General features: G+C 38.8%; 1 protein-coding gene across 6 annotated transcripts; it reads right to left on the bottom strand.

Annotated features, from left to right (window-relative positions):
• Nucleotides 1–9,113: 9,113 nt before the first annotated feature.
• On the bottom strand, nucleotides 9,114–24,192 carry ARL14 (ARF like GTPase 14). 6 transcript variants are annotated; one of them, XR_016510483.1, is made up of 3 exons: nucleotides 22,288–24,192; nucleotides 9,667–10,957; nucleotides 9,114–9,415 (listed from the first exon to the last, which is right to left on the bottom strand). XR_016510483.1 is itself a non-coding variant. In XM_090273393.1 (2 exons), the coding sequence occupies exon 1, from the start codon at nucleotides 24,057–24,059 to the stop codon at nucleotides 23,481–23,483; it is 579 nt and encodes a 192-aa protein (XP_090129519.1). In that variant the 5' UTR covers nucleotides 24,060–24,192; the 3' UTR covers nucleotides 9,114–10,957; nucleotides 23,450–23,480. The 6 variants fall into 6 exon arrangements, 3 of the variants coding, with proteins under 3 accessions (XP_090129519.1, XP_090129533.1, XP_090129542.1); XR_016510486.1 differs by adding an exon at nucleotides 18,737–18,838 and having other exon boundaries at nucleotides 9,114–10,957; nucleotides 23,608–24,192; XR_016510482.1 differs by having other exon boundaries at nucleotides 9,114–10,957.
• Between the last annotated feature and the right edge of the window lie 413 nt (nucleotides 24,193–24,605).

Raw genomic sequence — 24,605 nt, 5'->3', positions numbered from 1 at the left:
GGTGTAGCTTCTTAAGAGTCTATCTGCACCGCCAAGAATGGCTGTGCAGTCCGACTCGGGAGTGACACGGTATCTGTCTCCTCCCGTGTTGAATCGACATCTTGCGATGACGCTGGAGTGTCCTCTCCAGTGAACCTGAAGCTACAGAGCCTGGGCAGGGTGATATGGAAGGTCTGCTGTTGCCCATGCAGCAGACCCCCCCTCTCTTCGCAGCTGAAGGGTCCAAGGGAAAGACGGAGTCAATACAGCTTGGCTTCAGGTGCGCCGCAGGAGTTGCCGGTGTTGACTACAACGTCAAACCGCCTTAGGGACTCCGGCTCCGGATTTTCTGTCGGGGTTTACTCCCTTAGCCTTTCCCCTGAAGAGGTATGCCGCAAGGCAGCGGAGGTTTTTTGGAGTCAGAGTTTTCCTTCTCTGATGTGCCCTGACTGGAAGATCGAACCAGCGACACTTAGCTCGCAGGCCGACGCTCAATCCACTGAGCCAAACCAGCCATATATATATATATATATATATGTGTGTGTGTGTGTGTGTGTGTGTGTGTGTGTGTGTGTGTGTGTTTACTTTTTTACTAATCTGAATACATTTTTGTAAGGACGTGTTACTGAGAAATGTGACTTGAATATATTAATGTTAGGGTTGCCAAATAAAATGCAGGAATCCAAGTTAAATTTGAGTTTCAAATAAATTATTTTTTTATGTGTGTCAAACATTATACGAAAAGAGAAAAAGTGGCTGTTGGGTAATCAACTACAACTTCTGTCTCAGTAGGCTTGGTTTTAGTTTGGCTTTTCTATATACAAAGAGACAGTAGTTTCAGGACATAGAATAAGCTAAAAGGTTTTGTTTTAAAACATTACTTTTTTTACCTAGAGGAGGAAAAAGTTTTCCTGGATCCTCCTATGATCCCTGTGAGACAGGCCAGTAAGACAGGACAAGTAGAAAAGGAAAACTTAGACCGATAACCAAAGAAACTGGCAGAGAAATTTACAACCAGAGACAGAAGGTCACCTCCCTAGAGATAACAACTAGGCCACAGTTGTATTTCAACTCCAGGTCCAGAAAAGCAGCAAAACCAGGTGCGTAAGGCCAGGACCAGCTGCAATGACTAATGCCCTGTTCCCTGGTGCTAATCAATCAGTGAAGAACATGGCCTGAAAGAGCACCCCATGAAAAACTGATGAATATTCTGCTGAAACCCTCCCCTAAGATTCCCTTCTGCACGTGAGATAAAAACACTCAAGACAGAGGACCCAGTGCACTCTCTCTCTCACTCTCTCTCTCTCTCTCTCTCTCTCTCTCTATCTCTCTCTCTCTCTCCCTCTCGGGAGCACATCTGTGCCACTCCATTCCCCCCCTTCCCCTGCAAGTGTATCTCCTAAATTCTAAGGGACCCCATGAGATTTGCAACCAGTGAGCAATGGGCAGCAGCAGTTCATCCCAGGCTATCCCCCTGAATCTGTCTCTAAGGCCCCCTCTTCTCTGACTTACCAGTGAGCTACAGCAGCCCAGCCTAGGCTTTCCTGTTGCTTCTATGCGAAGCCCTTCCTTGTTTCACTGTCCCCAGCTTTAATACATGTTGTGAAGTCTTTCCTGCATGAAGTCAAGAACCCACACACTACCAGCTGGCCCTAGGCAGACCCGATCAGAGCCAGGTCCCCTGTCAGGTAACCCTTGGATGGGTCTGAAAATTAAACTGACAAAGACAGGTTAACAAAAGAAGAGAATACAGATTTCATTTAATGTAAATTTCATGTGACACAGAAGCCTTCTAGGAAATAAAGACCTAAAGAAAGAGTTAATCCAGAGTACTTTCTATGGTAAGTCAATGGAGAGTGGACAGTTGTGGAGAATTGTGATAGGTCAGAAAGTATGAGGTTAAGTGTAGTAACCTGGGAGAAATTTAGCAAAACGTGTTTGTTTGGATTCTTCTCCCTGTCCGTTTGCCTTTAGGAATAAGAATGCTCCTTTCTAGGTCATAACATGAGAGTTTTATGACCTGCTTCAGGGAAGAAGGGGCAGGGGGACATCACAATGATCTTCCTGTTTCTGCTGTCTTCTCAGACACCTTCAGGTTCAAATATTCAATATGCCAAGGTGCCATATTTGGGATAGCATGTCCTGAACTAAGCTAAGCTTGGGCTATTATGTGCATTTTTGTGTAAATACCACGAGGTGCAACTGCCCAGACAAAATACGGTGTTTGGGTTACTTATTGTCTCTCATCTGCGATCCTGAGACCACTGCTGGGCAGTGAGTTTCCACCGAGCCGAGGGCGTTGGGAGTGACCCACCTCAACATCCCAATACACCTGCATTCACCGCTTGAAACAGATTCAGTTGTGATAACCAGTCACAACTTTCTAACTCATTCAGGACACTGAAGGACACATTTTTTCCTCTTTTCTAATAGAAACTGAATACCTAAGTAAGCATAACTCCTGGATGCAGAAGGACACCTCACAGGAATTTGAAAAATATGACATATTTTCTTCCCTATTGCATTATACATAATTTATCTTTTCGGACAAGATCACATAGACCTCGGTTTGCTCAAGAGTCTGTTTGTTGATTCTACCTACTCCGCAAAGCAAAGGAAAAAGTTATAATGTGGTGAAGGAACAGTGTTTCCCATAAAATCAAGTAAGGCCATAATATTATGAATAGAGAAGAGGGTAAAATTCTGGAAAAGTTCCAGAAGTAGAGTCAATAGTTTGATGTGTAGTTAAGTAGGAGAAATAAAACAGGGCAGGAATTGAAAATGATGTCCAGGCTTCTGGGTTTTGTAGCTGAATGAAAGGTTGGTGGGGCCATCAACCACTGAGCTAGAAATTAGGGGAGGAGAAGCAGACCTGATTTCTATGTAAAAGAGACTGTTTAAAGGTAGGATCTGAACTGCATTGTTTTTCTTTCATGAATATTCCTCTTGCCTTTATAGGCTTTTCCACATTCTATTTTATCTAACAAACTACATTAAATTCAGTTCATTTTCTCTTTTAAAAAACTGAATACCTATATCATCCCCTCAGAGTTTCTGATCAGCCTGAGATTATCATTGTTTCCATAATGAAGTCCTATAAATTCCAACCCAAAGCAAAGAAATATAAAATTTTAATCACCTTGTTAGGTCTTTTGACATACTAAAAATACCCTGAAGATCCCCCCTTCCTCCATGTGCCTTACTCACAATTGGTGCCCTATAAATAATTGCTGAGAAATAAATTTTTTTTAATACCTCATTTAGATCTATGAGAAACTCTTGTTCATAATCACCTACTAGTACCAGGAACATATTTGATTTTTTATAAGTATGTAAAGTTTATTTTGGTCTACTTGCATAGCTGGTATTGCCCAATTAGTCACAACCTTACCTATTACAACAACATTAACAATTGAGGATGTCACAACTCAGTTTAAAACTCTATGCTGGCTTCCCATGTGAAATAAGATCCAAACTCTTCAATTTTATGGCCTTTGATAATGTGGTTCCTGCCTACGCTTCCAAGTATATTCTTTCTCCAAAACATGACCTGAATTTACACCTGTGCTAGTTTCTCTTCCTTTCACCTACTCATAGTCTCATTCTGCTCCTAGTGAAAGAACAAACTCAAATGTCACCTCCACCAGATTTTATGTGACATCCTTCAGCATTACATCTTGCCCAAAGTCACAAGCAAAAACTGTCTACTAAATAAGTTTTTAAAAGTTTCAGTCCAAGGAATCTAGATTGAAATATCAAACCAAAATTCTTTTTCTAGATTACAATTGATCTAGGCAATTAAAAAAGAAAGACTACTAGCATGCTTGAAAAGAAAAACTATAATAATATCTTTGAAAATCAAGCAGAGAAAACATTTTTCACACAAATTTTCTTTAATCCAAAGTATTTTTCAAATAAAATAACCAGATATATTTTGTAAACACATCTTGTGAAACACTTGTTTTAAATAATTAGACCTGTAATGGCAATTACCCACTTAATTTAAATGATAAAGCTCCAACTAGGGAATGGAATTCAATGAACTCATTAAGTGCTCCACCAGCTGAAAATACAGCAGTAAACAGTGTAGAACCAAACTAAAACTGAGTCAGTTATGTCAACGAAAAAATGGAGATGAAGTAGAAACAGAACTTGGCCTAACCTTACTGGAATTTACAGCTTTCCTCACAAACCAGCAGAGGACACCAGCCAATCTCCAAGACACAGACATTCGTACCATCTCTGGACTTCCTCGTTTTCCTGATTCAGCTACGCTCATCCAGATAAGAAAGACCACTAGGCAACCAATCAGCTTAAGAAGCCAAATAACTTACTTAACACATAAAAATCTTTTAGTCTATGAGCAACTCCAGAACTCATTACTCCCATATTTTGAATTACCCTGCTTACCAGTAGAAAACCTTGCATTGGTTCTTGGGCCTGGGCAAGTATGACCCGGAGCTCTGAGTAGTGTGTGGTTCATGCTCTATTTGTAGGTCTTCTTCGGTCCTCTGGCTCTTCTGCCCCGAATCCTCATAAAACTAGTTGTAGGAGGTATTCAGCTTTTAAAATGGAAGGACCAAAGGCTCAGATCGCTGTAATTTGCACAAGATTACACAGCAGAGCTGCATTGCAGATAGTCTATTAATTCTCTTCACCATAAAAGGAACATAACCATGTCTTACGAAATGTTTGGGGGTGATTGATGTAAAGCACCTTACAGCCTACTCACCTGCAGTGGGTCTGTCCACCCACTCTAGAACAGCAACCAGTTCTGATTTCTAGCTGCGTCCTCAGCACCTCAGCACAAAAGAAACACAGTTTGTATGCTGAGCGAAAGGCCTGAAGTGGAGATGGCAGATTTTATCCAGGAAAAAGTGTCTCAGCTGTGCTCTACTAACCACACACGAAGGCACACGACCAAACTGCACCTTATCTTGTTTGTTTGGGGGGTTTTTTGTGTTGTTTTTACTGGCATCACCCTTCCTATCCTCATCCAGACTGGAAATCTAGTAGTCAAACTGCTCTCTCATGCTCTGCGCGTCTAATTAGTCACTGACTCCCGTCTCCTTTTCTTTCCTGTTCTCTGTTTCCACTAGATAAGACTTCATCAAATGACCTCCAACTTACTCCGTCGAATTGATTCATTTGTCCAATTAATATTTATTGATGCTTAATCATTAAGTAACACCAGACGTCATCAATTTTGCTGCTTCTCTGCACAGAGTGGGATTATACTTCCTGGCCTGAATCAATGAAATAAAAGCAGATGTGATGGGTTACCTTCAGTCACAGCACGGAATTGCCACTTTGAGACATTCCAGAGTTCTTTTCCAGCAACAAGCAACATTCCAGTGTCAAAGGTTCAGAAATGGCGAAGTAAAACCAATGCATTACTGGTAAAAGTTGATTGTGCGCACACTAAAAAGACAGTTTGCAAACCCTGGCTGCTGTGGCTCAGTGGATTGAGTGTCGGCCTGCGAGCCAAGTGTCGCTGGTTCGATTCCCAGTCAGGGCACATAACTAGGTTGCACGTCAGATCCCCAGTTGGGGGTGCAAGTGAGAGGCAACCACACAGTGATGTTTCTCTCCCTCTCTTTCTCCTTTCCTCTCTCTCTAAAAGTAAATAAACAAATAAACAAACAAACAAATAAATAATTTAAAAAAGATGTCAGTACCTTTAATAATAAAAAAAAAAAAAAGACAGTTTGCAAACCGGAGCGCTCAGACCAAAGCATGGAATGAGGCTTAGGGGTAAGCAGTTTGCATAGTGAAAGAGTGTCTTCACAGTGACTGGAAATTAAGCTAAATTAATGACTAAATGGGTTGTATCCACTCAGGAGCTGGTTTGGGTTTGCTTTTGATTTTAACATAAAATGGTGGTAACTTCCTCAGCAGTCATCCCTAGTTAAGATGAGCAGAGCCACCCCAGTCCCCAATCAGGCAAGACATCCCATTTCTAATAATGACCCTCCGTGGTGACATGAAGTGCCCACTGGATTACCCCAAATTCCATTCTTTTACCTTTTCTTGCTTCTTCCCCTAAGTTCCTTAACTTCCAATATAATTTTCATTTATCTTCTTCATTGGAAGCCCTCTTAGGTTATAGCTCAGCTACACTGTTAAAGATTTTTAAACAATATATTCATGGCTAATGTTGACATGATGCCAATTTTTAAAATAAACTATTTAACTCTACACCTAACCCTGACATGACATTCATATTTAAAAGAAACCTTCCAGGCATTCACCCAAATGAACATGAAAATGGGAATTTTGTCATCCTCCATGTAGAAAAAAAAGTTTCATTCATATTAATGTCCCTGTTATGACACCCACCAACAAGCCCCCAGCTGTCCTCACGGGACTTTCTGAGCCTGCCCAGGTTTGTGTGTCATGTGTCCTCAGCAGAAGTCCCTTGTGTCACTCTCTGGCTCTGGCTTTCTCTTTTTGCTGTCCACTTCTCATGAAGGTGTTCAACAGACACAGCCTCAGGGGTGTTTCTGCAGATAGTGGCCCTCCTGAGAACGCCACTATGGATGCCTAAGGAACTAGCTCCCATGGCCATGTTACTGACCTTCATCACCAGTTGCCCATGAAAAGAGAGCCTTCTTTAGGCTCTCAGCTCCCAATTGCTTAAAAGTAATGGAAAAGGTGGGGAAAGTACATCTCCTCAAAAATAAGCAACAGTGTTTAGACACAGTGCAATCCCAATCCTTATGAGGAAAGAAAAGCTCTCTGATCAGTTTGCTGATGAGTGCTGAGTACAGAGTCAGCTTTACCAAGGTGAAAGTAGAGGGCATCTGGAGAGTGCACAATTCTTTGCCCTCTACATGTCCACAAACAACCTTAGCACCCCTCTCTTCTATAAGCATCTCTCCAGCTATTGCATGGGCTTTGGCAGTTCTAATGCCTTATTACTCTTTGGAGCCAAGAGTACGGTATTTTTCGCTCCATAAGACGCACTTCTTTTCCCCCCAAAAGTGGGGAGGACTGTCTGTGCATCTTATGGAGCAAATATTGCATCACACACCATGATGTGTATTACCTGACCTGTCAGTGAGAGATGAAACCGTTGTACGGTCACTCAAAAAATGTGACATTAGCAATGTCTTAGATGGAACTGAAGATAGTATCATATATGAAGATAGCGAAGAAAGTGATATCATGATGGTGAGCAACTGAGCTTCATAAATACTGACACTAGCGATGATGAGTTCTTGGGGTTCCCAGAAAACTAGAAGAGTATTTGAACCTTAAGGTCTCTCCTCCTTTGTTAATGACAGTGATGATGGTTCTTAATACCACTGTTGACTGCTGTTCACTTTACATGGTTGAAATATTATTCTGTTATATTTTACTAAATATTTTAGTACACCATTTGATTCAGAATTTTTTGTTTTCTTGTTTTCCTCCTCTAAACCTAGGTGTGTATTATGGTCAGGTGCCTCTTATAGTGTGAAAAATATGGTAATTTGTTCCTGATAGCTCGCACTAACACTACTCTCTGGTCTAAGCTCTCCCATTCCCATGGTGCTTGGTTCAACTCCATGTTCTGGCTTAAGGGGAAATTGCTTACCTTTTGTTTAAACACAGGCATATGAACAGTATGGACTTCTATGCATTTTCTTTGGCCTTAAAATAGTTATGCTATTGAGCACTTTCAAATTAATACATTTAAGTACTATGATCAGAGGAGGAAAAAAGATGAGCAGATACCCCATGTTGACCCATGATGAACATGTAGCATGAGAAAGAGAAACTTCTGTCTTGAGGTACAGACTTTTGGGGTTGTTGATTACCATAGCATAAGCTAGCCTCTCTGCTTTATAAGTACCTACAGTAGCCAGCAAAAACAAATTAGGTTTCTGTCCTAGTGGAGGTTATAGCTGAGGTATCTCTGTAAAATATAGATGTGATTATGTCCCCATCTCTGTTTTAAAACTCAGTATCTTCCCATCGCTTGAAGGATTAAGTCCAAACTCTTAGTTTGGCATTCTAGGCCCTTTACCACTTGCCTCCAAACTGCACTTCTATTTCCCCTCTCCCACCTATTTTATGGTCCAGCCAAGCAGAGCTTCTGGCTACTTACAGGCTTAATCCATATGCTTTCAAACCCTTCCCTGAACCTTCACCCATGCCACATCTTCAACCTGGGATACCCTTCATCCATGTTTACATATCAAGATTTACTACCCTGTGCTTGTTAAATACTTCATGCCACCCTCTACTAACCCTTTTAGAACATTCATAACAATCTTAATTACATATTTCAGTCATCTTCTTTCTCCAGGGCTGTAAACTCCTTGAGAAGTCCATCTTATTTACCATTGGGTCAGGGGTGTATAAGGACTTGAATATTTGTTAAAGGAATGGATGACTTATTGAATCCTTCAAGGTTCATTAGAAATGTTTTCATTTCCCTGTATAAGTTTCCTATTACTGCTGTAACAAATTATCACACAATCAATGGCTTAAAATAATATAAGTTTACAGTTCTGTAAATGTTGGCAGGTCTATCTTCCTATACAGAAGCTCCAGGGGAGAATATGTTTCCTTGCTTTTTTGAGCCACTAGAGGCTGCCTACATTTCTTGGTTTACGATACCCTTATTCTACCTTCAAAGCCAGCAATGTTACATCTCTCTGAGTATTCTTTCATAGTCACTGCTCTCTCTAATAACTAAGCCAGGAAAGTTTCTCTGATTTTAAAGATTTGTGTGATTAGATTGGGTTGCCCTGGATAATCCACGCTAATCTTCCCATCTCAACACATTTAATCATTTTTCCTTTTGCTGTGTAAGGTAAAATCCAGGGATTAAAACAATGACATCTTAGGGAGACCATTATTCTGCCTACCACATTCTAGTCTTTTCTTTTTCCTCTCTCCAGCTTGGCATTTATCCTTCAACATCAGCCAAATGAAGTCTTCCCTAAAAAGCATCAGAAGTGTCCTAGAAGTAGAAAAACCATATATGGTCCAAACTTAGATACTTTGGAGAGTGAAAAGAATACTATTAACATTCATATCAGGCAAACAGGTATACAACGCACTGACCAGACATAGCAGGATGAAACTAACCGAACCCAGGTCCAGCTGCCTGCCATAATGAAAGCAAACTCATGAGACAGGTGTGGGGGGAAAGGAAAGTGATTTATTCAGATACCAGCAATCTGAAAGGTAAGGAACACTTGTCTCAAAACCCATCTTAACATTTCAGTGCAGGCAGAGGTTTTTATAAAAAGGGAGAAGGAAAGCAGAACAAAGAGATCAAGGGAGGGGGTTGAAAAATTCTCTACATGCAGATGAGCACAGTCCATTCAGTGTGAGTCATCCTCGCTTTATGTCATACTGGCTCCACGTCATCCTGGTTCCACACCATCCTGGCTCCATGTCATCCTGGCTTCATGGTTAAGGATCAGCAGATCCTCTAGAGCTGAGATGACTGAAGGTCAGAGTCTATATCTTTTGAAGTTAGTTTCTAGGATTCTTACACAAACATGCTGTTTATACACAAGCTACATATTAGAGTCAAAAGAATGGTACAGTGGGTTACAATTCCCCACTGTTACAAAATGTGTGTGTGACCTGTGTCAACCTGAGTTGGAGCAACATTATTATGGACTTCTACCCTCTAGCCTGGTCTCCTAGGGAGAAATCAGAGTAACATTGGGAGGCTTTACTTACCTCTGAAAATAAGTGCTTTAGGCTGAAGATGGGATACTTTATCTGCCTCAACAGGCTAAACAGGCTCTTTTTCTCCACTGCTTTAACAACATAAAACAATGTGATATTTACATTAGGGACATTAGAGTTTTACCTATGATACATATTATAGATATTAACTCACAATTTGACATCTGTCTTCAATTTTGTTTATGATGAAGCCTCCTTTAGCAGGTAGTTCCAATATACCTCATAGCCTCATGACAAAAGATGAAAAGAATTCAAGGTCAGGAAACTGAAAATATGCTCATCTTATTCTTATAAATGGTGAATTTTCAGCTTTGGAGAGAAAGGAAAAAATATACAAAAGGAAGGATCCCCTAGCTTTTCCTTTATCTGATCAAGGCTTTTCATTTCAAAGTTTGTTAATCCTAAACCACAGAAGAGCCAGAAGATATTTCAGGAAATCATTTTGTGATCTTATTTTATAAATAAGATGTGTTTACCCAAGGTTAGTTATTACTTTGCAGTTGCAAAATAGTGGCTTTCCAATTCTATCATGCCCTCCACATTTTCCTGTATAAAAGAAATTTCCTCTCCCCCATTCCCACTTTTTCTTTACATTTTGTGCTCTTATATTTTTAATGACATTCATTAAATGGACTTTCAGTTTTTGTTTTTATTTATTCAACATGTTATAATTCATGACCATCTTTTCTATTTTTACTGAGCTCAACAATGTTTAATAGTGGCTTCATTGGGTGAATGCTTGAAAGTATTCAACATTAAACTCAATTTACTTCACATTAACATTAGCAAGTACCTTATTAGCAAATCTTAAATATTCCAAATCAACCAACTTGACATACAGAAGACCTGCTCTGAGGTGATATAAAGACTGAAAGAGCCTATGATTTGAGTTTAAGTCTCTAGACAACAAGTGCCATGTTATCACTGGTGAACTCATATAAAAGAACCTCAAGGTTGAGAGGTGCAGACCCCTTCCCGATCCTGCCAGATGCTCAATAGTGGGACCCGTGGCAAGGGCAGCGATGGCTACCAAAATTGCCTGCATTTGCAATGGTACCCAACCAAGATGAGTGCAGACACCTATCAGGATAACCCACTCAGGTACAGGTTTCTTTACTGGTTCTAAATTGTGCTGTGGGTCACTCAGCTAGGATATCCACTGCAACTTCCAGGTCAACTTCCTTCTTGGTTCTTTGATGCACGAACAGAGGTTTGCCTCTCCTTTTGAAAGCCACGTTCTTGCCTTCTGGGATATTGGCTAACTTGTTTTTTAACCAGTTTCCTATGGGAGAATGTTTAGGTTATTTCCAATATTTTGCTGTTACAAATAATGCCACAGTGATTAACCTTGCATATTTGTCATTTCAAATTCCTATATGTAAGAATACCACATTAAAAGGTAAATGTAACTGTATCTTTGTTAGATACATATCCCAATTCTCTGCAGAGGTCACACCATTTTGTATTTCCACCAGCATTGGATAAGGCTGTCTTTTCCCACAGCTTCAAGAACAGAATTACAGAATATCTTGTCAAACTTAAACATTGCTGCAAACATGATAAGTTAGAAATGATATCTAAATATAGTGTTCATTTGTATTTTTCTAATAATGGAGCTGAGGATTTTTTTTTCACTGTTTAAGGGTTGTTTAAATATGGTTTATTGTGAACTGTGTGCATGTTTTTGTACATTTTTCTATAGGGTCTTGGTTATTTTTAAATTTTATCTTGTGTTCTTTTCTATTAGAAACATACGATCTTTATGTATGATATACAGTTGTTCCTCAGTATCCAAGGGAGATTGTTTTCAGGATCCCCTGCTGATACCAAAATCCAAGGATGTTCAAGTCCCTTAAGGAAAATGGTGTAATATTTGCACATAACCTATGTATATCCTTCCACATACTTTAAAACACCTAATACAATGTAAGTGCTATGTAAATAGTTGTTATACTGTATTAGTTAGTAAATAAATGACAAGAAAAAAGTCTCTAAATGTTCAGAGAAACCATCATAGGACCCACTACAGTACACATCAGCAACAAGGTAACTTTTTTCCACATATTTGCCATTCATCGGTTGTCTCCACCAAGTGGGATCTGTGATTACAGAAGGCTGACTGTATATTGCAAATATTAACTCCCAGTTTGATATTTGTCTTTTGACTTTGTTTATAATGTTTCCTATAATTTTTGTTTTTTATAGTCAAATTTATCACTATTTTCCTTTATTGTGTCTGGATTTTGAGTCATAGTTAAGCAAAAACTACTATAAATTTTGGCATTTTTTCTTGTCATTGGTGACTTGAAATCTACAAACATATCTACTTATTTTGAGGTCTTCAACACATAATGCTGCAGTCATCCATCATCTAATGACTAAAAGTTTTTACATATCTTTTTTCTTTCTTTTTAAACAATTTACTTAGACTAACCTGATGTTGACCTTTTAGAAAGCAGTTTACTAACCTATTGGGGGGGTGGATCCTAAACCCACCACCTAATACAGTGCCTGATATTCTTTAAGCTTTCTGTCAATATTTGCTAAATGAAAGGATAAATATGGGGGAGAAGAAATACAGGCATGAAGACATTTGTTGCTAAATTAGTATATGAAAAATTGGCTGCAGTCTAAAAATTCAATAGTAGAAAAATTATTAAGTTATGGTATATCTGCTTCATTAAAATTTTGAATCTGCACTGAAAAATGATGAATCTGAAAGATACATAATAATATGGTTAAGAGATGTATGCTAACTGTGTCATGTCTTCTGTACATTTGTGATGTAGATTTAAACAGCAAATTACTAAATTATCAGAAAAAAAAGGTCTCTTGGTTACATACACACACTGAAGAAAAATAGATTGGAAGAAAATGCAGTAAAATGCTAACAGGGATTTGTATATCCATCACTATTTTTCAAACTTTTTGTTTCTGATGAAAAACTAAATTTTGTTTAATATTCATTCTCTAACTCCTAGCTGTTCTTAGACTCTGAATGCAGCATGGGGAAATCATTTAAAAATTAAGAAAATTAAACCTTTACACAGAGGTACAGTATCGAATGCTCACCAAACAACTGACTGTAGGAACGTGATTCCACGAGTACACAAAGACCACAGTAAATGTCTTTCACAATTTAGGTGGCTGTGTGGCTTCGAGTCTCTGATCTCCTTCCAGTAAATGAGAATATTTTGATTATATCAGCTATCTCCCATGTGGTATAATGTTGATTTTTCTCAATTACTGTCTCAATTTGGTCACTGTCAACTTCAACTGGTCTACCCAACCATGGAGCATTGTCCAGCAAGTAATCTCTAGTATGAAACTTTGCAAACCACTTTTGACATGTTCAATCATTCACAGCATCTTCTCCATACACTGCACAAATCTTCTTTTTGCATTTTAATTGAGCTTTTACCTCTCTGGAAATAATAAAGCATAATATGCCAAAAATGTTGCATATTTTCTTCTAGCTTCAATATTAAAATGGCTACACAAAACTTCACCAATTTTGATATATTTTTTAAATGCATGCTGACATGACAGCTGTCACAATACAATCTAACAAAAATTGTTTCAAATGAAGTTAAAAACAACTAAGCGCTCATGGAAAAAACTGACAAATTTTTTGGCCAACCAAATACTACCCCACAGAGTTAATGTGAGTGTTCAGTGAAATAATACATGTAAATTCTTAGAACAAAACTTAGCCGCTAAAGAATGCTCAATACATATAAGCTATTTTGTTTTTTGGTTCCTAGGTTATTTTTCTTAAATTATAAAAACTTGGTTACAATGCCCCCATGTGTCCGTACATTGTATTATTTCTGATCTATAAAATTATTCCTTATTACTTTAGGTCAATGCAGTTGAAATGACAGTTCTAAGACTATGTTTTATGTAGACTATGAAGATTAAAAAGCTCTTTTGAAAATAACATTTTCCCCAAGTATAAAAATAACGCACACTACATAAAATTTGGGAAGTACTGAGAAATAGAAGGAATTCTAACCATCTATAATAGAACCACCCACACATTTTTGGTGTGTTTTATATTTTCATGTAACTTTACATATGTGTGTATATAGGTGTGTGGGGCTTATTTCTACAAATTAGGATCAGTGTATTTTTTTAACAGAACATTATGTTATAGGATAAATGAATCATCTGCTTTAAAACAAGAGCAGAAAGATAACTATATAAATAATGGGAGTGATCCTTTGGTAAACCGAGGATGATATCTTGTCACCATAATCTCTCACATTTATCATTAATAGGCAACTCAAGTAGGTACATTGAACTCAAGTGGAAAATTATTTAAAGTGAAAATCCAACCTAATTTAGAAACAAAATGCCACTTTACATAGAGCTTGAGCAGAGACATATGAAAATCAATTTGTTATACAAAGAAGAATTTCTTCTTTAATATAATAATAATAATTGTTGACTTAAGACATGTCTAAACCTATAGAGAATTTTTATAAGATTCTATTTGAGCCAAACTGAGGACAGTGCCAGGAAGCAAGTTCTCAAATGTTCCAGAGATTGAGTTTTGTGGTTTCTTCTATGCATTTGGACTTAGTGAGGAAAGGTAAGGAAGATGATATGGAGGTGGGAGAAGGCAAGGTGGATCTGAGTTCTAAGATAATTAACAAGATTATGTGCTTTCTTGAGGGTGATTACCCTTATTTCAGTGGTGTATTAACCCAGGTGCACAAAAATAATGGACAGGGCTTGCTTCGGGCAAAGATAGACCTTTTTACCAAAGAAGTTACATGTCTGGGGCATGATTACCCACTGCAAACTCCCCATTTATGAATTTATGATCAGATAGTCCTGTGAAGTTACTTTCTGTAGAACCCCTTTTTTATCCACAATATACAGATGCTTTTGGAATCAAAGTTCATTGTAGGAGAAGAGATCATTGATGCAAATCAGGAGTGGTGAAGATAAGGAAAACTCCTATGGTGTGGATTCAATTTGGAGGTATAAATATTTTTTTAAATATATACTTCCTTGCTTTTACTCCTGTACAGGCTCATAAACAGGGACATCCCAGTAACAATGAGCACAGCTAGCATCATTATTTGACTTTTAAATACCTCCACAAAGAAAGAAACTGGGGTTTCTTGGAGAAATGGTTAATTTCAGATGTGAGGCAATAGAGTAGGGAAAGTACAAGGTGACTCAGTATTCTCTCAAACAAGGAATTACTCAAAGATTAATATGGACATATCAACCAAACAATAGGTGATTTGAAGGGGCTTCCCCTGGGCAAATTTGGGACAGTTTGAGCATCAAAAAGAATAATGACAGAAATGGATTAAAACAGTGTCAGTAACAACATGGATTCCAGGAATTTCCCCCATCCCCCAAATACAGTATTCTGATTAATAGGTGTGGGATGGCATTTGAGGGCTTACATTTTTAATCAGTTTGCAGGTCATGTTGATACTGATGATCAAAGGAACTCAGTTTGAGTAATACTGGACTATAAAACTTGAATTTTGAAAGTATCTGTGAAAAGAGCTAAAGAGAAAGCTCTTTTTTACAGAGGAATGTCAGCTAATAAACGTACAAGGAATGACAGGCTTAGAAAAATCACCATTTTGCAGTTTCCATATAATAACTGATTCAGGAAAGGATCATCAGTGCATGCCAAAAGCATTAAGAGAAAGGCTTTTGGGGAACAGGTTATCCATATAGTTTCAAAATATCCTACTTATCATATCAAATTACTTAAGAACAGAGGGGAAAGTTCTATTTTTACCTTGGGGCAATGTAGTGGACCCTACCTTAAAGGAAGTGATCAAATTTCACATCTTCAATAATAACCAAACGGACACTAAGTGCCCCCTAATGGATGCAGTGGGAAGTACACCACCACCTGAAGAATATTCTGGCCAAAAATGTTTAACCTGAATTTAAACATGAAGAAACAATCAGACAAATCCAGACTGTGGGACATGCTTCAAATTATTTGGCCTGGACTCTTCAAAATTTCTAGGTCATGAAAAAACAGAGAAAGGCAGGGAAAATATTCTAAATTAAAAGTGGCATAAACAAATGCAGTAGATCAAATAAATTCTATAAATAAATTCTATTTGGGAGGAATTTGATTATAGACTATTAGATGATATTTAATTAATGCTTAAAATTTTGTGTGTAATGTAAAAGAATGTTCATTCTAAGGAGATGGATGATGAAGTATTTAGGTGTGAAGTGTTAAGATGATTACAATCTGTGTGTGTGTGTGTGTGTGTGTGTGTGTGAAGAGAGTATGTGCAAGTATGTCATAATTGTTATAAATGGTGGATTTAAGTGAAAAACACACTAGTCTTAATGCTACTCTTTTTCCAAGTTCTCTGATGGGTTGTAAATTTTTAAATATTTTTTTCTGATATATCTCCTTGGGGAAGGGAAACAAAAGCAAAAATAAACAAATGGGAATACATCAAACTAAAAATCTTTTGCACAGCAAAGGAAACCATCTACAAAACAAAAAGGAAACCCACTGAATGGGAGAACATAGTTGCTAATGATACATCTGATAAGATGTTAATTTTGAAAATTTATAGACCTTATACAACTCAACACCAGGAAGACAAACAACACAATTTTAAAATGGGCAAAGGAACTGAATAGACTCTTCCCCAGAGAGGACACCCAGATGGCCAATAGACATATGAAAAAAATCTCAATGTCACTAATCGTCAGAGAAGTGCAAATTAAAACCACAATGAGATATCATCTCAAACATGTCAGAATGGCTACCATCAACAAATCAACAAACAAGTGCTGGTGATGATATAGAGTAAAGAGAACCCTTTGCACTGTGGTGGGAATGCAGACTGGTGCAGCCACTGTGGAAAACAGTATGGAGGTTCCTCAAAAAATTAAAATGGAACTGCATTTTTACCCAGTGGTCCCACTTCTGGTAATATATACTAAGAAACTAGAAACAGCAATTCAAAAGAATATATGTACAACGATGTTCATTGCAGCAATATTTATAGTAGCCAAGATCTGGAAACAGTCCAAGTGCCCATCAGTACACGAATGGATTAAAAAAAAAAAAGCTGTGATATATTTCCTACCCAGCAGGAAAGAAAGAAAGAAAGAAAGAAAGAAAGAAAGAAAGAAAGAAAGAAAGAAAGAAAGAAAGAAAGAAAGAAAGAAAGAAAGAAAGAAAGAAAGAAAGAAAGAAAGAAAGAAAGAAAGAAAGAAGGAAGAAAGAAAAAAGAAAGAAAGAAAGAAAGAAAGAAAGAAAGAAAGAAAGAAAGAAAGAAAGGAGAAAGGGAGAGAGGAAGGAAGAAAGGAAGGAAGGGAAAAGGGAAATCTTACCTTGGAGATTATTATGCTAAGTGAAATAAGCCACTCAGAGAAATACAAATACCATATGGTCTCACCTGAAAACTAGTACCAGTAACAAACAAAAATTCCCACTCATTTCTGTCTCCAAAGCCTTTGTTGCTTTCAGTCCAGCACATTGCTCCTGAGGGATGGACATGTCAGTGGGATGCTGAGGTTATAGTGACACTGTCCTCCATCCAAATCTGCTATTCATTTTACTCTCCATGATTGCATCAGAACTCCATCCTGAGAGGCAGCCTGGGATGCTGAGAAGACCTCACTCTAGGGCCCAGACCATTCACTCATCTGCTCTACAAATATCCTTTAAATACATTCTCTGTACTGTTCTAGGACTGAACAGTGAAAAAAGTCCCTGCTCCCGAGGAGGGAAAAGACAATGAATAAATAATAAACTGAGGCCATTACAAAAGCTATGAAAAAAATAATAAAGCAGGGTTAGAAGCACTGAGTGGCAGGGAGGAGGAGGTCCATTTAGAAAAGGAGTCAGGGAAGGCCTCTGCATATTTGGTTGGAGGCCTGAAAGATGTGAAGTGGGAAGCATTGAAGGCCTGAGGAATATGTTCTAAACTGGGGAACAGAAAGTTGAAGAGCCTGAGACTGTGGCAAATTAGAAGTGACATGGGGACATTAAGGCAAGTGTGGCTAGAGGGGCTTTAAGGCAGGGCAGTATGTGATCTAACTTTCATTCTTAGACCTGCCCTGCAGAATTCTGCATGTAAAAGTCAGCCATCCAGGTGACAACTGATGGTGGCCTGGTGGTAGCAGTAGCAGGAGGGAGATGTATTTTGAAGGGAGGGAGAGCCTGCATTTGCTGACAGATGTGAGATATGAGGGGAAAAGGGAGATGGCTCCTAGGTATTTGGTCCAAGAAATACTCTGACCAGTCCCACTCGGTTATAGGAACAAAGAAATGTAATGGTAAAATAACGTGGTATGTGACACATTATTGTTAAATTCATTGCATGCTAACATTTACATTTTTTTTTTTTTTAAATCTTGGAAATAAGAGGACTAGATTCAGTAACTGCTTAATCAGTTCTTCATATTGTTAAAATAGTGTTGGTAATATTTGTTATGAGACTTGGCAAGAACAAAATGAGGTAATATTTGTGAAAATACCATTCATAGGGTTAAGTCATCTAATAACCAAGTTTAATATTTGTGTGGCACTGGCAAGGTAAAATGTGCTTTCCCATGCTTGAAGGAATTCAATTTGCTAACAGTGAATACTGTGCAGAAAATCTGGTGGGCTGAAACCCCTGTGATACTATATCTCAAATTATGTTAATAATCATTAGCACCACGAAAGAAGATGTCTCTCTTTCTTCTTTCTATTTCTTGGTCTCTCTCTGGAGAGAGGGCGCTCATGCAAACAAAAGCAGGCCAATCCAAGGTCTGCAGGAGCCCTGCAGGGCTGTCCTCAGCTATTCCTGCACGTGCTCAATTTCCACAGCCTCTGTGGTTGTCCCTCATGCCACTCACAAGGGACTCCTCATCTGAAATTCTCTGTTTCCCTTGCTTTGGCAGAACCCAATTTGTTCATCATCAGAGAACATGAAGTTGTTGTGTTTTTTTTTTTTTTTAATTGAGATGATGAATGATTACCAGAAAGTAAACCCCTACTTTATTACTATAACAGAAGAAGAAAGGGTTTCCAATTTCTCAGAAGAAAAACCACACAAACCACAACATGGCTGAAGGCTCGCTACCACACTGCAAATGTTTCATCGTGGACAACTGCCATCAGAGCTGACTCTTCAGACAGAAGACTGAAATGATCTTCTTCCTGTTGTAGAGGTGTGGGAAACAGAGTCTTGCTTCTTGACTTCAAGAAAAATCATGAACTAATCTATCATTTTTCTCTGATACAGCCTGCCAGAGTGCTCTGAGAAGAATCCTTTCTTATCCCCACCACGTGAGCTGAGTGAGACGAGAGGGAAGGGTGGACAGTTGCCAGGGCATTAACAAAAATAATGTGGGTGACACTCTGTGCTCCACTCCTTTCTGCTGTCATTAGGTGGAGGATAGGAAGAGGCAACCCACCAATGATCTCTCCTTGAAGCTGCATTCTTTGCATTCGAAGAAGAGATCTGTGTTAGGAATCCCCAAATTGACAGTCTTTGGGCAACCATTTCTATGGTGCACTCCTTACAATTATAAGCATCAGAGACTCCAGGGCCTCCACAGATCACACAGCACCCCTGGTAGGAGCCACATATGCACACACAGGAGTCACAGATCACACACACCATCACATTTTTACGCAGTCTTCCAATGGCAACACCAGCCTGCTTGCAGCAAAAGATCAAGTCCAAATATCAGCTTTTTAAACTGACAACAATTAATTTTAACACATATCAGTCACTGCTGCTGCTTTTTTTATTTGCCATTCTTTATTCTTATGCTCTGTGGCAATTTTTTTTTTCCAACTTGGAGATACTTAGAACATTAGATAGAAATACTTAACTGTTATTTTCTTTAAGACTCTTGAAATCTTTAACCAAGGAACTTTTCAGCAGTGTTCTGCTTTCGGTTGCTGTAGACCCAGGACAGTATGCTATTTTGATAAATTAAAAGTTTTGCTTTCTTACATACAGATAACAGAGAATAAAATGTATGACAATAATAAATATCAAGGCATTAATATTCATAGCCTCTTTCTTTTCACCTGCTAAGCAATATACGCTATTGTCCACCTAACCTTTATCTCTTCCCTCAGTTTTGGCCTTTGTTAGTAGATCAGAGCGAAGGGTGTAAAAATGTGTGTGTGTGTGTGTGTGTGTGTGTGTGTGTTGGAGAAGAACATGTGAGGGAAAGCAGAAAGGAAAAATTGGTAAAATTTACATTGAAAAGAAAGCAGTTGACTGATGGAAGAAAATAAATTTGATCCCAGGGAAGAAAGGGAAAAGGGCATGAGACTGTTCAAGTTTCTGAGAAAATATTAGTAGAGATTTTGAGGAATAGCTGCTGTGTGGAGAGGGATGTTGAACTGACAAATAGAAAGAGCTGCTTCATAGGTTTTACTCTACATTAGCTGTGTGTCTGAACCTCTGTGTTTGCTGTACACACCCAGAGCTTTCTGAAGTGAAGGTTTTAATTGCTTTCAATATTTTGGGGGACTGTTTTCTCTAAATCTTATATTATGCTAAGACTAGGCCACAAAATGGGCTTGACTTAATTCAAACTACCAAAATCTCAGGACACCAGGACACATTTTCTGTTCAAAATTTAGACATTTTTCTATACACATCGGTTAGTGACTCCTAATTTTAAGATTAAGAAGACTAAAAACAACACATGGAAAACGTTCAGGAATGATGCATTTCTGAGGATTTAATCATTTTGTGAACCTTCAGAAAAACTTTGATATGAGGTCTTCCTCAAATCAGAAACTGTTTTTTGCCACAGTCTTTCAACATTTTTCTTATATCTCTGTTATTGCACTCAATTTATTCTGCCTGGCTTGTTTTTTCAAAGAAACTTCTTATTATAAAAGGTGATATATGTCAGCCTGGATTTAGTCTCACGCCCCACATACAGACTTATTGACGTATAATTGATAAAATATATTATATATTGCATATCGTCGTCGTTGTTGGCAGCCGTCCGTCTCGAGAGACGATGGTGTAGCTTCTTAAGAGTCTATCTGCACCGCCGAGAATGGCTGTGCAGTCCGACTCGGGAGTGACATGGTATCTGTCTCCTCCCGTGTTGAATCGACATCTTGCGATGACGCTGAAGCTACAGAGCCTGGGCAGGGTAATATGGAGGGTCTGCTGTTGCCCATGCAGCAGACCCCCCCTCTCTTCGCAGCTGAAGGGTCCAAGGGAAAGACGGAGTCAATACAGCTTGTCTTCAGGTGCGCCGCAGGAGTTGCCGGTGTTGACTACAACGTCAAAGCACCTTAGGGACTCCGGCTCCGGATTTTCTGTCGGGGTTTACTCCCTTAGCCTTTCCCCTGAAGAGGTATGCCGCAAGGCAGCGGAGGTTTTTTGGAGTCAGAGTTTTCCTTCTCTGATGTACCCTGACTGGAAGATCGAACCAGCGACACTTAGCTCGCAGGCCGACGCTCAATCCACTGAGCTAAACCAGCCAGGGCTTATATATTGCATATATAATAATATATTAAAGTATAAAACTCAATTCGATATACATTGTAAAAGGATTCTTACACTTGAGTTAACATCCCGTCACATAGTTTGTTTTTTCTTTTTTGTAAGAATCCTTAAAATGTAATCCCTTGGCCAATTTCAAGTATACAATACAGCATTATTAACTATGGTCACCATGCTGTACATTAGATCCTCAGAACTTACCTACCTTATAGAAAGTTTGTACCCTTTGAGCAATCTCTCCCCATTTCTCCTACCTCTCAGCTCCCAGCACCCAACAATCTACCCTCTGTTGCTATGAATTTGGCTTTTTTAGATTCTACATATAAGTGAGACTGTATGGTATTTGTCTTTCTCTATGTGGCTTATTTCACTTAGCACAATGCCTTCCAGTTTTATCCATCTCATTGCAAATGGCAGGATTTTCTTCTTTTTGTGGCTGAATAATATTTTGTTGTGCATATATGCCACATTTTCTTTATCTATTCCTCCATCAGTGGACACTTGGGTTCTTTCCATGTCTTGGCTATTGTAAGTAATGCTCTACTGAACATGGGACCGGAGATATCTCTTTGAGATAGTGATTTCATTTTCTTACCCAAATGTGGGATTGCGGGATCATATGGTAGCTCAATTTTTAATTTAGCCTGGATTTATTCTTCATTGTGTATTATAAGCTCATTGAAGACAGAGACTATAACTAATTTATAAAACACTATCATGGCAATTAACAGCACAGGCCTTAAAGTCACACATATAAATTTGAATCTTGGCTCTGCCACTCCTTAGTTAAACACCAGTCTCTTCTTATGGTTGTTATTGCTGTTTTGCCTTGTTTAGTCTCAGTACTCTCAGCTGTAAGATTGAGATAACACCTACTTCTTTCAGGGCAGTTGTGAACATTAAATGAGAAGATGTATAGAAGTGTTTAGCACAATGCCTGGCACACACAAGTATTAAGCAATGGCAACTATTATTATGTGCATGTCTACTTTATTATTTTAATTGCTACTATGTCGCACAGAAGTTAGCTCCTCCTGTCTTTGCTGAACAAATCAAGGCAAAGATGAGAGAAGAAAATGGTGGCAGGAATCCAGGGCCTGGCACCCTTGTTTTACTATACCTTTATTTTCCTCTGTGGCCTTAATATTGGGGTGCCAGGGACTGCTGTAGAGGCCTGAAGCCTGCTTCGAGCACAAATGAGCCTTTCTGGAGGAGGAAAAAGTCAGTCCTAGGGCCTCCTCCTGAGTTCTGAGGCTCTCGGAGAAATTCCAATTCAATCCCTGGTCCCTTCCCTCTTCCTGCTCTCCCCTACAGCTTCTCTGGAGAGTCTCCTAGTGATGGGAACTTGCAGTGACTACCTTGTACCTTTGTGTGATCCCCAGGAGTTGGGGACGCTCTCAAATACCACTTCCTGCATGAAGCACTTGCTGTTTTTCCAAGTCAGAAAGAGTCTCTCCTGTTATATCACATGGCATTCATTGTCCTGGTCTAGAGATTAACTTTATATCGTTACTCCCTTTGAATTTTGTCTCTGAGGGCAAAGTCTGGCTCTGGTTCCTGCTTGATCAGTGAACTGTATATAGTTCCCAAGTAATGACTGTTATACTAAATTATACTGAAGCCAGTCTTGGGGCTGCAGTTTGAGCTGAGCTATAATCTCAGGCCTTGCCCTAATCTCTAAAATACTACCTGATCCCAGAGCTTTAAGGTACAAACTTTTGCTCCGTATAAGAGAATATAGCCTCTGTTCAGTTAACAACCTGGAGTTCATTTTTTGATTCATTGTATAAAGTTCCCAGCAATAGATTTCAAAAAGCTGGCAGGAATCCAGAAGAAAAAAAAATGTATATAGGAGGTAGATTGAGATTTACAAAATGGTAACATCAAACTTTTCCTCTCCATAATTTAAAGTTTTTTTGTTTTTTTTCATATCACCCAGCTATTACATAGGAGTGTGGTAGAAATTTAATACCTGTAACAGCTGAAAACAGTCTGAAAGAATTCTGACTCTCTTAGCAGACAGTTTACTTCGTAGTCATAAAAATAATAAAGCAATAATTTAGTTAGTACAAAATATGATTTTTCTGACCCCTCCAACATGCACAAAATTGTAAATTTTTCATTCTCAATTATTATTACCACAGTTTGCTAAAGTGCCTGGCCAAAAATATTTTATAGCTATTATTCTGAATTGTTTAACTTAATTTAGGTGAAATAACATCTCAGAAAAGTTTGCCATCTCAGCAACTTGCTTTTCTCACTTGGCAAGGATAAAACATTACCCTTTCAACTCCATCTTTCATTGCTTGGACCTCAGTTCTGCTTGAAGAACGTTAAAGTGTCTATTCTTGATTTCAGACGGCTCTTCACAAACTCCGTTAGTTTCCTGAACCCCTCGGTCAGCCCATCCCCGGTGAGGGCACAGCACGGCTGCACGTACCAGTTCCGGTCGCAGCAGAGCTTCTTCACCTTGAACATCCTGGTGATGTCTTCGGCAGTCAGAGCTCCAGGCACATCTTGTTTGTTGGCCAATAGAACAACCGGCACATTTTTAATGTGTTCATTCTTCAAAATGTGCTCAAACTCTCTCCTGGAGTCTTCCAGCCGCTGTTTATCCGTACTGTCCACAACATACACCAGCCCATCGGCGTGCTCACAGTAAGAGTCCCACACGGTTCTCATTTCCTTCTGTCCTCCAACGTCCCAGACCGTGAGCCAAAGACTCTTTTCCAACTCGATCATCTCCACGTTGAAACCTATAGTTGGGAAGGTCACAATATCCTCAGCAAACTTTAATTTGTAAAGGAGAGTAGACTTCCCAGCAGAGTCAAGTCCCAGAAGAAGAATTTGGGCTTGCTTGACTTTAGGGTTTTTAGAGTTCAACAGACCCATTTTAAGCTTCTTTCTCTTAATGAATTTTTGTCCAGAGACAAGGTTTCCTCTCCAGGTCTTGCATGAAAATGTTAGGAGGAAAGAAAAGAACAAATGCTTTATATTATATTCTAAGAAGAGGAACTTGTGTATACTCATATTGTAGCTTATCAGCTTGATTATGGACAAACAGTGTTTTATTTGCAGTCCCAGCCAATCCTGAGGAATCTGTGGTGTGACTAACCCGGCCATGTCATAGTAGCTCAAGGGGGAAATTCTTTGTGAATGAGTAGGACTGAGGCGGGGCCTGCCTGGGTGATGCTGCAACTTGTTCTTTTCCAGGTTTTGAAAACCTAAGGAAATCAAAGGTTCAGACAGCAGAATAAAAACTTTACAAGTGGTTTGTAGAACTTCTCTAGTTATTTGACCATTTATCTTATCCCAGTTGTAAATACGTAATCAGACTTCTAAAATCATAAGGACAAAGTTTATCTCATACTTCCCTAGGCAGTATCTTTAGTACTTCCCCCTTGTCCAGATTACTCAGTAGGAAATCTAAAACCACCC

This window comes from Furipterus horrens, unplaced genomic scaffold (assembly GCF_987537825.1).
Source record: "Furipterus horrens unplaced genomic scaffold, mFurHor1.1.pri manual_scaffold_1, whole genome shotgun sequence".
In the NCBI taxonomy this organism is placed as follows: Eukaryota; Metazoa; Chordata; class Mammalia; order Chiroptera; family Furipteridae; genus Furipterus; species Furipterus horrens.
The sequence above is the reverse complement of the archived record's forward strand: the minus strand, read 5'-3'. Positions and strand labels throughout refer to the sequence as shown.

What these genes read in the sequence shown, in the direction of transcription:
- ARL14 (XM_090273393.1), bottom strand. Translation starts at nt 24,059, where the DNA reads ATGGGTCTGTTGAACTCTAAAAACCCTAAAGTCAAGCAAGCCCAAATT.